This window comes from Carassius carassius, chromosome 39, assembly GCF_963082965.1.
Source record: "Carassius carassius chromosome 39, fCarCar2.1, whole genome shotgun sequence".
In the NCBI taxonomy this organism is placed as follows: domain Eukaryota; kingdom Metazoa; phylum Chordata; class Actinopteri; order Cypriniformes; family Cyprinidae; genus Carassius; species Carassius carassius.
Genome location: NC_081793.1, coordinates 27,443,218 through 27,457,120, shown reverse-complemented (window position 1 = coordinate 27,457,120; position 13,903 = coordinate 27,443,218). Strand labels below are relative to the sequence as shown.

At 42.0% G+C, this 13,903-nt stretch overlaps 1 protein-coding gene across 1 annotated transcript in view; it reads left to right on the top strand.

Moving 5' to 3' along the window:
• Positions 1–12,552: 12,552 nt before the first annotated feature.
• The window catches only part of LOC132121706 (uncharacterized), a 31,308-nt gene continuing 29,957 nt past the window's right edge, over positions 12,553–13,903 (top strand). Inside the window, exons 1-2 of the mRNA XM_059531417.1 lie at positions 12,553–12,616; positions 13,265–13,350. Of these exons, the coding sequence (XP_059387400.1) occupies positions 12,576–12,616; positions 13,265–13,350 (127 nt within the window). The 5' untranslated portion in view covers positions 12,553–12,575. The remainder of the gene's footprint in view (positions 12,617–13,264; positions 13,351–13,903) is intronic.

Sequence of the window (13,903 nt, the reverse complement as noted above, 5' to 3'; positions counted from 1 at the left end):
TTCTTCTCCTGTGGTCGGATGAGTCCCCTTCCGACTTGGAAGCCCAGGTACTTCGCCTCTGTCAAGCCTAAGTGACACTTCCGGGGGTTGGCAGTGAGCCCAGCCCTACGTAGCTCCATCAGCACCCTCCGCAGACAGTCCAGGTGGTCTTCCCAGCGCTCGGAGTGGATGTCTAGGCCGAACGGGAGGGTCCGGTATTGCCAGTGCCCACCGGGGGTCCTGAAGGCGGTCTTGGGCTTGGCGGCTTCAGATAGGGGAGCTTGCCAGTATCCATTGGTGAGGTCCAGGGTGCAAATATAGCGGGCCCTTCCTAGGCGATCGAGGAGTTCATCCACCCGAGGCATGAGGTAACCGTCGAACGCCGAGACCTCGTTCAGGTGGCGGAAGTCATTGCAGAAGCGGAGGGTGCCGTCGGGCTTGGTAACCATGACGATAGGGCTGGACCAAGGGCTGTTCGATGGCTCAATTACCCCTAACTTCAGCATTTGTTGAATTTCCTCTTCAATAGCCTGTCGATGAGCCTCTGGCCCTTGGTGTGTTCTATACGAAAACAAGATGGCGCTAGTGTCTATGGCATGCCGTCTGTCTCCGTGTTGTCTTCTCAGTTTGTTATTTGCTATTGCTTTGTTTATTTGTATTTGTTGTCGAGATGTCTCAGCCTTGCTCGTTTATGATCGCCAAACACTTTATAGTATTAGAACTAATAATGATACCATGTCTGGAAGATATGTGTCAGGATACCACCAGACTGCGGGCCTTCCACCATACCTGGCAGATATACCGGCGTTTTATATATACCGATCACCATATGTTATTCCTCGCAAGAAGCGTCGGAGACGTCGGGGGAAGCGCGGAGGTGTCCTTGTCAGATTCAAGGCTTACCTGGTGTCCACATCTGTGACGTCACCTCATGATGGATGTTACGTTCTTGCTGTTCGGCGTTCGCTGGAAATGAGAGGGAGGTGGTTCCGTCCTGTTTTCCCGATGGTGACTTCCGAGGCCGACCTGTCAACTGTGTCTTCCCCTCCTATGCGGGATCGGGTCCGGGTCCGCAGAAGTGGTGTGGATTCTTCGAACCTTCGCCCGCTGAACCGTGCGGCGCTGCCGGCCAGAGAGGATTACACTCTTCGTTTGGCTCTGATAAATGCTAGATCACTAGCTAACAAGACTTTTTTGCTGAATGATTTTTTCACTTCACGTGAGCTGGATTTCATGTTTTTGACAGAAACCTGGCTTAATGCTGGTGAGTTAATTTCTTTCTCTGAACTTCTTCCTCCCCGCTGTGACTTTCTAAGCTCCCCTCGGACCACAGGTAAAGGTGGCGGACTGGCTACTGTATTTAAATCAGTTTTTCACTGTCGGGAGATAGCGGTCGACAGCTGCAACAGTTTTGAATTGCAGCTTTTTGAGACCAGTTTTCCCACGACTGTGTACTGATTCTTGAGAATTTGGATAAAACAGGATTTAATTTAGAAAATAAAAAGTTAGTTAAATTACAAAATCTGAAGGTATATCATTATAGAACAAGGTCTTGGCTGTTCAGCAATGTCCTGGTGCAACCTCCCCATTTTGTATTTTTTTCATAAAATAGGTATTTTTCCAGTTATTACTTTGTTTCTGTTGACACCGTCAGACACAATATAAATCTAATATTTTTTTTTATTTATTTGGTCTAATATGTATTTAGAGTTTTTAAATAATTAAGTAGCATTCTTAGTACACATATATGCTGTTAAATGTTGAATATTCACTTTTGTAAAAAATTTTTATACTGTTTCACTTACACTCCTTTAAAAGATCTAACATCATATAACGTTTACTTTAAGCCTAAATATAAAAAGTAATGTTTTTTTATTTAACAAACATATTTTTGTATTAAAATAGATTATTTCTTTAATAACTCAACAGCACTGAAGAAACATATTGTAAGCATATTCATTTAAAACAAATACAACTCCCTCTGACGGTGGTGATACTAATCTGACGGTGGTGACAGTGGCCTCATTACAACATACAATTCCAAAATGTATACCACTCAAGTCAATGGCTTCCTGCTTCCAACTTTATTTAACTATTTTGTCCAAAAAATAACAATCCTAAACACTGTGATAAACATGTTTCAAGGAATATAAGGTACAATTAAGCAATATCTAAAAGTACCACATCCTACATGTCATCAATTATAAAAAAAAAAAGTAAAAAAAAAAAAATCATAGTAAAAAATAGTCATTACCAGTAGGAATAATGATGCATTACTGACATCATCTTAAACTGTCATCTAGTGACCCCTACTCATAAAATAATACATTATATTCTTCTGAAAACTGGACTGTAAACTGTATATTGGACGTGAAGAACAGATAACAACAATTGTAACAGCACAGTCGCAAACATTCAATAAGAAACATATAGGTTTAATTAGCGATAGGCTATCATTAATAAAAGGCACTACATTAATAGGCACTACCCCTTAATAATCATCATAAGTAAAAAAAGAAATCATTACCAGTAGCAATAAGATAGAATTCATCACTGACCTCAGATTTAACTATCATGTAGTGCCCCCCACTCATAAAATAATATAATCAAATTCTTATGTAAACTAGACTATAAACTGAAATAATAGATAAACTGAAATGTTGCAAAATACAGAAAGCATTCTGTGTAAATACCACAAAAAACATCTGGCACAACAATATTAATAATTCAAATGTGAACTCATGTGAGTATTCCCTGACTGATTTACATCACTCCACCACTCATGTAGCTTTATCAGGAAGTATATGGTCTATATGTTTCTCCTCTATGAAGTCCATGACTTCAGAAGACAGGTTGTAAATCTCCCTTGTCCTGCTTGCACGACCTGGTGATGACGGTTCCACAAGTTTGACCAGAATATGGTCAAATGGTATGAAGCACATATCCTTTCCACCTCCTTTTGGATAGAATCGTGTGTTAGGCCCATGAGGGTGGAAAAACTCCACTTCCAAATCTTGATGATGAGCATCCACAGTGACAGCTTTTGCTAACCACCAGTTCTGGTCATAAATGACTGCAAGCCAGTCTCCGCAATGAACTACATCAGCAGATATATCTGTCACTGTCCCATCAGGACCACTCTTGGTCAGTGATTCTTGCTCCATTGGCTCTTGCTCACTTTCCTCTCGTTCCATTTCCTCCAACAACATTGCCAAAGGACCTTTCCTCTTTTGCACTGGTATAGGACTGTCATCCTCGACCTGTACCCTGGGTGCATTGGCAGTCAACTGGAATATTGTTGGGCTGAAACACTCGCACATCTGTGGCTCACTGCAGAAACAGGACAGTGATCTACAGTGGATCTCAGAGTCATTTCTGTATGTCGGTGTGACCTGGTGGAGTTTCCTTGTTGCAGGTACAGGTTTTAGTGGTTGAGAAAGGAGTGCATCATATGGCTGCATGTCAGCTTCAGTAATGATATAGAGCTTAGTGCTGCAGAGGCTTCTGCCAACCATCTCATGGAAGATGTTCCCATTCACAATGTCATTCCCCCGCAGTATAAGGCTGTCTGCAGTCCTTTTCACAGTTCCTCCAATGCCATCTGGGGCTCCCTTCCCATGTGAGGTGGGGAAGAAGTTCCAGGTTGTTCTCTTGAAACCTAGAGTTGGAGGGACACTGCAGAGGAGAGAAAAGTTCTTCTTGTTCTTGTATTGCTTGCTGGGGCCGTCTGACCAAAAGTGAATAGTATCAACTTTTGGAAACTTTAAATGAATATCTGTCAGGACTGGTTCCATGTGAGTCCAAATTGCAGACGCATCTTGTCGCTTGGATTCTGATACAGTGCAAAAGCCTGTCTTCTGTTCTTTTGTATAGTACATGCCAGTGTGCAAGTTAAGCTGTGGGAGGTTCTGACCAAAATGGCATGACTGTACCTCAGAACTATACTTGCATTTCCACGCCCCAGAAAAGTCCACATGCACAATTACTGTGCTATCATTACACTTCTCGATCATGCTCCTGAACTCTCTGGTCTGGTTCTGAACTGAGCACACATGTGTTGTTGTTTCGGTCTTCAGTTTGTCTTCATATTCTTGGATAAGCTCTCCCAGTGTGCCACTGTGCATCACACGTCTTGTGTTGAAGTGGAGCCCATCTGCTGTTTGATCCTGAACTCGTTCCCATTGCTGCCATTCAACATTGGTCTGGTCTTGCTGTGGTGTGGGAAGTGTATGTTTGTGGAGACACCGGGTGCAGGAGCGCAGAAGACATGCCTCGCTTGTCTGTAAACAGCAGACAAGTTCAAAACTATCCTCCAGTTTGCTAGACTTGACGACTCCATTTTCTCTTAGGACTTCAAGCATCAGCTTAGCATTGTCATGGTACTGACATTGGCATGTCTTACGATCGGACGGTCTTGGTGCTGTGACATAGAATGGACGTAAGGCACAGAAGGATGAATAACTGAGCTTCACTATTGGTTCCTTCTTGGTGAACTCCTTGTGGAGGTTCAATACTGTATCAGTCAGAATCATTCTCTGATGCTTTAATTTATTGCGTGTAATTGTGTCCTGTTTGTCAGTTGTCATTCGTGCTGCATTATGGTAGAAATCCTGAACTTTCTGAGTAATTGTTTGAATGTATGCGGTTTTTTTGTCAGTAAGCCTCCTCTTCCCCAGTGTGTTATATGTTATGCCAAATTGTCTTGTCTGGTGAATGAGTCGATATTTTTTTAGAACCTTGCCCGACAGAGTCAAGTTCTTGTGGGCAGACTTGTTTTGTTTCAATTCATGAATGAGTGCATTGTGGAACAGCAGAGTTTTCTTGATGGAGGGGTTTTTGAGTTGGCTTCCCCGCAGCAGCTGCTCTGTTTTTTTTCTTGGTGATTCTTGTGTTTTTTTATTCCAAGCTTGTTCTCGTACCCAACGCTTTTTCATTTTGTTTCTATCCTTCGTTACCTCTTGAAGTTTATTTCTCATAGCTTTCATCTCTCTAGAGTATCTTGCTCTTGTTTTCTTTCTTTCCCTTTCACCTGCTATAGCCTGTCTACTCCGAGCTGGCTTGTGTATGGCCTGATCCACTGGACTGTCTGGGGGAGTTTCTGGGGGATCTGAGCTCTTTCTCTTGCGTTCTCTTGATACTTGTTGTCTACGTTTCCAAGCCTTTCTTTGACTTCTCTTTTCCCTTTCATTCAAGTCATTTATATTTTTTACCTTCCCTTTCTCCACCCTCTTCTTCCATCTTTGCCTTTCTGTTCTGAGGTATTCCTCCTTTAACTCTGCCTCACTGTGTATTTTCTCTCTCCTCTTCTTTTGATATTCCCTGTTTCTTCTCCTTCTCTCCTCCACAGATAGCTGCTGCCTAGCCATAACTTCCTAAAATACATTACAGGTCATATTGGTATTTATTGTGATCAACAATTATATTCTAGCCTCCGTTGAGGACCATTTGGAGGATTTTGTCACCACCGTCAGACTGTAAGTCACCACCATCAGACAGAAAACCTGACGGTGGTGACGTCTGACGGTGGTGACAAAAACCTACTCTTTCACATGATATACATGAGTTGTTCACATTAGCCATCTAGTTTCCCCTCTGTTGCTAGCTACCTCAGACCTCTTCTTAAAAAGTATACATTTATGTCATAATCTAATTTAATATTTTTTATACAAAATAGACGGTGTTGACATGTTATGGTTGTGACAGTAGCAGTGTCCAAAAATATGAACAAGTTTAAGAGAAAATAGCGAACTTACAGGAGCTTGATTGATCTTGATGCATGCAGTAGAGCTGAAGGCTTAAAAATGGGGTCCTCGGGAATGTAGTCGACCTTGTAGTAGCCTGATTTTATTGCTTTTTATAAATATCTGACGGTGGTGACGAATATGTGGGACACAATTTGAGCAACCACAAAATAATAGTAAATATTTTTTCAAAAATCACTGTTTGTAGTTTTAAATACATATTACAGTGTACTCTTTCGTGTGGTAAAGATATTATTCAATTAAATTATTTCTTTTTGTTTTTTTAATCAAGTTGAAATGATAACCTCCTATCAGGGGACAACTGATTTTGTAGGCAATGGGCCAGCATATAATCATTAAATAAAAAAAATAAAAATTAAACCTATAAAAAAACCTTACAAATTTGCAAAGGAGCCCCTGATTATAACCTTGATTCTTTTTATGCATGAAAATTGTATTAATTTCCAACAGAATTAGCACTTTTCTTAGGGGGACATGTTTTTGCCAATGTTTCAAGAATCAGATCGACCTCCAAAGTACAATAAGAATTTTATCCAGGATTTTGCAGAATTTGTGGCGGCGATTGCATTGAAATATGATCGTTTTTTAATTATTGGTGATTTTAACATACATGTGTGCTGCGAATCAAAACCTCTGGTTAAAGATTTTCTCAGTCTAATTGATTAATTTAATCTAACGCAGTCAGTCACTGGTCCGACCCATGAAAAAGGACATACTTTGGACCTTGTGTTGTCGTATGGTTATTGTATTACTCTCAGTGAAATATGTGACACAAGTATTTCAGACCACCTGCCTGTTTTATTTACTCTGGTTGTTCCCAATTCTGAGATTTCACCCTGTGCTTCTAAGCAACCCAGTGTGCGAGCAATTAACCCTTTAACTGCTTCACAGTTTTCTAATGTTTTTAAGGATTCATTGTTGTACAATCTTGATGACTGTAATCTCAGTGTAGAAGAATTCACGGCCTTATTTGACTCTACTTGTACTGAGATTTTAGACTCTCTCGCTCCTTTGAGGAAAAAACGTCCCAAAGTTCTTTCAGAACCCTGGTTAAATGACACTACCCGCTCTCTCAGATGTGCCTGCAGAGTAGCTGAGAGAAAGTGGAAAAGAGTTAAACTTAAAATCTCGTTCGAAATGATGCAGGACGCATTATGTAAATACCAGAGAGCAGTTAAATCGGCTAAAACTAAAAAAAATTCTGACCTCGTAGCCAGTAACAGCCAGCGGCCTCAGGTTCTTTTTAATGTATTTAATTCTCTCGTTAACCCACGTGATTCAGATTGTACTGTGCCATCTTTAATGTTATGTGAAAACTTTCTGAAACATTTTGTGGACAAAATTGCTGGTCTCAGTTTTCCACCCTTTACAGTTATCAGTAACTCCCCCGATTTTTCTTTTTGCCCAGCTGTCTTTCAGCAGTTTGAGCCGGTTACATTCTCCTATCTTTTTGACATAGTTAAACAGCTACGTCCTACGACCTGCCCCCTTGACAGTATTCCTGCACGTTTGGTTAAAGATGTCTTTGACACTGTTGGGCAAAGCATTGTATCTTTGGTCAATACATCTCTCAGCTCAGGGTGTGTACCATCTGTTTTTAAACATGCCATTGTACAACCACTACGGAAAAAGAATAATTTGGATCCTTCCAATTTGTCTAATTTTAGACCTATATCTAAACTCCCCTTTTTATCGAAAGTCTTGGAGAGAGTTGTTTTTAATCAACTTCAGTCATTTATCGATGAATTTAGTATATATGAAAATTTTCAGTCTGGTTTTAAGCCCCGTCACAGTACAGAAACTGCTCTTTTAAGAGTTTCTAATGATCTTCTTTTAACTGTGGACTCTGGTAACTCTGCTGTTTTAGTCCTTTTGGATTTGACTGCGGCCTTTGATACGGTTAACCACTCTATTCTTTTATCTAGACTTGAACACTGTGTCGACATTAAGGGCATAGCCCTTAAATGGTTTCAATCATATTTGACAGACAGAAGTTTTTCTGTTCACCTTGGTGAATTTTCGTCATCTGCCCACCCTCTTTTTTGTGGCGTCCCTCAAGGGTCAGTATTGGGCCAGTATATGCTGCCCTTGGGGTATATTTTTAGAAAGCACAATATCACTTTTCACTGTTATGCAGATGATGTATAGATTTATTTGCCTGTCAAAACTAATACCAAAGCTTCGTTTCTGTCATTACTGAATTGCCTGAAAGATTTAAAAATATGGTTGGATCAGAACTTTCTTTGTCTTAATGAAAATAAGACTGAGATTGTTGTGTTTGGTCGTCCTGGAGATTTAAGTGCTTGTGTAGATGCACTTGGTAATTTAGGGTTATATTTTCGTCCATTTACCAAGAATCTCTGTGTGATTTTTGACAGTGCTTTTAAATTTGAAAAACAGATTAGTTCTGTTGTAAAAGCCTGTTTCTTTCAACTAAGACTGTTGGCTAAAGTCAAGCCCTACCTGCCACGTAAGGAGTTTGAAAGTGTAATTCATGCTTTTATAACTTCTAGACTAGACTACTGTAACTCTTTATATGTTGGTCTGGATAAGTCATCTCTTCAACGCTTACAGTTAGTCCAAAATGCAGCAGCTCGGCTTTTGACTGGGACTAAAAAGTATGAGCACATTACCCCTGTCCTAGTTTCACTACACTGGCTTCCTGTCCGCTTCAGGATTGATTTCAATATTTTATTGTTTGTTTTTAAGATTTTAAATGGGTTGGCGCCTGCGTATTTATCAGAGCTTTTACATGTCCATGCCCCCGTTAAAGCATTGAGGTCATCCAATCAGGTGCTCGTCAGTGTTCCAAGAACTAGGTTAAAAAATAAAGGTGACCGGGCTTTTTCAGTGGTGGCACCTAATTTGTGGAATAGTTTACCTGTACACATAAGAATTGCTCAGACTGTTGGAATTTTTAAGTCATTTCTTAAGACACACTTGTATTCCTTGGCTTTTATATCAAGCTGAGCTGTGACATTGGTATGTTTTTACTGTATTTGTCGTATTTGTGTGTGACTCTTTATTTTTCTATTTTTAAACATTGTTAAGCACTTTGGTCAACCATGGTTGTCTTTAAATGTGCTATATAAATAAATTGAACCGAACTGAACTGAACTGAACTCTGGGACACGGTTGGGCCATTGCCGGACGATGACTCGGGCTGGGGTGTGGATCTCATGTTGGATCACGTGGGTCCGCCCGGGGGCCGATGAGAACACTTCTGGGAACTGACCGACCAGGTGCTGCAGCTCTGTCTTTTGGGTCGCCACCAGTTCCGGGTTGATGTCAACCATGACCGGGTCCCTGGTGGCGAGGGCCGCTAACTGGTCTCTTGTCCCGACCCACTTTTTGAGTAAGTTGATGTGGTAGAACTGGTCTGGATTCTGCTGCCCTGGCTGGCGGACTCGGTAGGTGACGGGCCCCATTTTTTCAGCGACGGTGTACGGGCCCTGCCAGCTGGCCAGGAACTTGCAGGCGGAGTTGGGGATGAGGACCATTACCCGGTCTCCAGGCTGGAACTCGCGGGGCTGGGCGGCCCGGTCATAGTGCCGCTGCTGCGCTTGCTGTGCCCTGGCGAGGTGTTCCCGGACAAATGGCATGACCCTGTCGATTCTTTCCCTCATCGCCTTCACCTGTTCAATGACGGAGTGGTGGGGGGCTGGCTGTTGTTCCCATGCTTCCCTTGCAATATCTAACAGTCCCCGCGGCTGGCGCTCGAACAGCAACTCGAAGGGGGTGAAGCCCATGGACGCCTGAGGGACCTCTCGAATGCCGAACAACACGTAGGGGAGCATGAGGTCCCAGTCGTGCCTGTCTTTGGCCACAACCCGCCACAGCATTTGCTTGAGGGTTTGGTTGAACCGTTCCACAAGGCCGTCAGTCTGGAGGTGGTAAACAGAGGTTTTTAACTGCTTTACCTGGAGGAGTTTGCACAGGTCAGCCTTTAGCTGGGACATGAAGGGGGTCCCCTGGTTAGTCAGTATCTCCGCAGGGATGCCCACCCGGCTGAAGAGTAAGAAGAGTTCGCGGGCGATGGTCTTGGCAGTAGCCTTACGGAGGGGCACGGCTTCGGGGTACGGGGTGGCATAGTCCACAATCACCAAAATGTGTTTGTGGCCGCGGGCAAACTTAGGCAACGGCCCCACGAGGTCCATCCCGATGCGTTTGAAGGGCACCCCAATAATGGTCAGTGGAATCAGCGGGCTGGGGGGAGGTTTCCGTGGGGAAGTCTTCTGGCAGATTGGGCAAGCCTGGCAGAAACGCTTGACTTCTGCTTCCAGCCCGGGCCAATGGAAGCAATCCCTAACCCAGTGAGTGGTATTTTCGGCTCCGAGGTGGCCCGCCATGGGGTGCGAGCAAGCCAACTCTAGCACCGTCTCCGTCTTCGTCTGGGGTACCACTAATAAAGTTTTTTCCTCCCCCCTTCGCTGTGCGACACAGTAGAGTAAGCCATTTTGGATGATGAAGTGCGGGAGAGGATGGGGCCCCGGTTTTATCTCCTTTCTGTCCACCATGTGCACTTGGGCCCAGCAATGCTTGAGACGATCATCCTCGCATTGTTCTTGGGCAAATGAGCCTCCTCCATTCACCTGTTGGAACAGATCATGGTAGAGGTTAGTTTCAACAACCGGGGAATCACCATCTCTCCCGCTGTCCGTGGCCAGTAGGGCCGGCCGCTGACGGGATCCTCTCGCTGGCCTTTTCTTGAAGCGGCTCCCCTTCGTGGTGGCAGGCTGTACAGCGCCGGCCAGGAGGCAGTCGAAACCCGGCCAGTCTCGGCCAAGAAGGAGGGGGACGGGCAGATCCTTCAGCATGCCCACTTCAAGGGGCCAGGCACCCGGGAACATGGACATGGGACATGGCGTGTGTCTCTGTGCACACAGGTGATGGGGCAGGTAGCTTCTGTTGCAATGCCGCGTGAGGCGGGACAGTTCAGCCGCCTGGGCTTGGGCTGGGGTTTATAGTCCCATTCATGGAAGTGCTGGGCAGCACAGGAGAGCCCCAGCCGGGACAGGATTTCCTTTTTTAGCTCGCCGTAATCGTTTGCCACTTCCGTCGGCAGGGCGAAAAAGGCCCGCTGAGCTCATAAAAGTGACGCTAGGGGCGCTTGGCCATGCTTCGGTTTTTGACGCCTTTGGAGTGAGAATGGGTTGAAACTGAGAGATGATTTTGAAGGCTCAGGAAACCTTTGCAGGTGTTTTGAGTTGATTGATTGAGCTGATTGGCATGTCACCATATTCTAATTTGTTTTGATCATGAATTGGTGGGTTTTTGTTAAATGTGAGCCAAAATCATCACAATTAAAAGAACCAAAGACTTAAACTACTCCAGTCTGTGTGCAATGAATTTATTTAACCCAATTTAACACAAGTTTCACAATTTGAGTTGAATTACTGAAATAAAGTGACTCGAGTGCAGGCAGATGAGGAGTCTTTATAAATCACCAAAATCAACAAAAAACACAACTGAAACCACCCCAAAGGGGAACAATCCAGGTTACGTTCGTGCTTACAGCGAGACATAAACAGGACAGCCAGACATCAAAGGCACGAACCAGTACAATGTGCGGTTGGTAAATAAGTATCTTCTCGTCTGTTTTTAGGGTACTCTGTTAACACTATACTGTAATAAATGCTATGTCAATAAGCACTGCATTGTTCATATATTTCATTTATCGTATCGTTTCAATCGTATGTTAAATGTCTGCGTGTTTCCAAAAGTTTCTGTTTTTCTGTGAAAACATTGTTTTCATACAGCAATAGCTGGACGCTTTTGCCCATATTAGGAATTTCCTGATATGACTTTCTGCACGAGAGCACACTACAGTAGTGTTTAGCGCTTCGTGATGTTCACCTCGTCTTATTCTGAGTCCGTAGAATGGGTATCTGTTGGCAAAGAATTGATGCTGTCATCGGAACAATATGTCCAGGTCCTCCTGCAGAAAAATAGGCTCACAACAACTTTGAACACATAAGTTTCATTAGACCAAAGAACCATTTCTCATTAGAAGTTCTTGTAATGTCTGGCAGCTTAATAAGCTGGAGGTTGTTTCTGAATGAGAGCAGAGGATTTTTTTTCTTGAAACCATCCCATGTGGTAATGTAGGTTCTCTTTGATACATTTATTTAGGTTTTCTGGCCCTGAGTAAATAATTCTTATTTATTGTGCTGATGGTGTACATTTGAATTTCCAATGCTTTTGCACTTTTCTTGTATCTCCTTGCATCTCCAATTATCTTTTTTTCTTTCTTTTGCACATCAGAACTATATTCTTTGGCTTTACTCCTTGTGATGGATGATTAAGGGAACTTGACCTTTATGTTTCATCATATTTATATTCCTGCGACAGAGGAAGCCATGGCTGGATAGTTTCATGTTCATAATCACCCCTTGTGTGCTAAAAATTGGCAGTATACTTCAGAGATATTTTGCAGATAGTAATTTTTAGGGGTACCAATATTTGTGGCCAACGTGTATTAGAAAAAGTAATTTATTTCATAATGTGGCTCTTGGTCTACTTTCATTAGTTTTACTTTTTGTTTTTTAAAATGAAAAAATTAAACTAAAAGATAAAATCTGCCTTTAATCATATTTACCGAGTGTGCCAAAACAAAACTGATCGGCTGTATATTTGACTTTAAAACAGTATTTGGAAGTTGTCGTCATCCTTATTAAACGGAGGGGACATTTGCAGTTAAGAAACAGCACCTACTACTGGTCAAAAATTTTGTTAACACCATAACAACAGAGACTTGTTTGAGAGCCATGTTTAAAGTGAAAATTTAGTAGAAGGTTCAGTGTTTAGGCTCGTGTAAACAGCAGTCAGAAAGGAATGTATTCAGATGGTGAAGACGGAAAAAGGAAAAAGCGCAGGTGAGAATAACTCTCTGATCAGGAAATAATTCCGTTTATATTTACCAATCCATAACGAGCTGCTGGAAAACCATCAATGCGTGCGTGCTGTGATATTTTAAAAAGAGTATGAATATATAAAAGTTTTTGTACACATTTTGAGTGATAAATGTTGCAAGTACTATCCACATTCGTTGTTGAATTCAGTCGTTAAAGAGAATTAATGCAGTGGAAAGATTTGCGCTTCGTGTCGTTTGATTTCTGTCGCAGTTGCTGGAGATTCAGCTGATACACGGCTGTGTTTCTTTGGCGCGCCCTTTTTTAATGTAACGTTACCTAAGAATATTTTGGATACATCTTTGAATAATATATTTTTTCACCCATTAGTCTCATCAACACGTCTTAATTAAAGCAGGAGTTGTTGTGTGAGACCTCGCGAAAATATGAGACATTTAAGAATGAAGAATATCTTCAAATGATGTCAGCATTTTTGGTTTTGGCTAAAATATTCCTAAATAACTGATTCAATCCAAGTAAAACACTTTTCTGCTGACTTTGAGTAATTCGTCCTCTGTATCTGCTCTGTAAGTTCTAGTTCTTCCTTATTAGCCGGTTATAATCCACGGTTATGTTTCATTTCTGAGGTAAATATAATTCTTTCTGTTGCAGAATCAGAACAATGAATGCTGTGAATGTTGTGGAGCTGATCATTGTGGTTTGGAGCTTCTCCGCTGTCTGTCAAGATTCTGATGATGGTAAGAGAATAAACTTTCCCTTTGAAAGTGTGTGTGACAATGGCTAGGGCCTAAATGTGAGATAATGAGGTAAAACATTTTAGTCAAATGTAGACCACTTAATAGATATTCAGAACGTAAATAATAATGCACAATATTTTTTTTTCTAGTAGATCTGAATTCTTTATTTCTTGTTTAAATAAATATTTATTTATTATTCTTCAACTGCCATATTATATGATGAAATACATTGTTAGTTTTCAGATGTCATAGTAAGCTGTCAGAAAGTGACTGGTTCTGTGGGGAAAGAAGTGACTCTCACCTGCAGCGTCTCTCTGAAGATCACTGGATGCTGCATTACAAAGTATATATTTAAATACCCTGAGATCTATAAAGACTCTGCAATCTGTCAAGATTTTCCTGTGAACTCCTGTGAACAGAGAAACAGTTTCACATGCAACTACACTCCATCTACAGCGATGAAAGAACAATTCAGATTCTTTGTGCAAACAACGTGTGGAATGAAACCATCAAAATTCACTGTGAACATAACAGGTGTGGTATATGATACTGT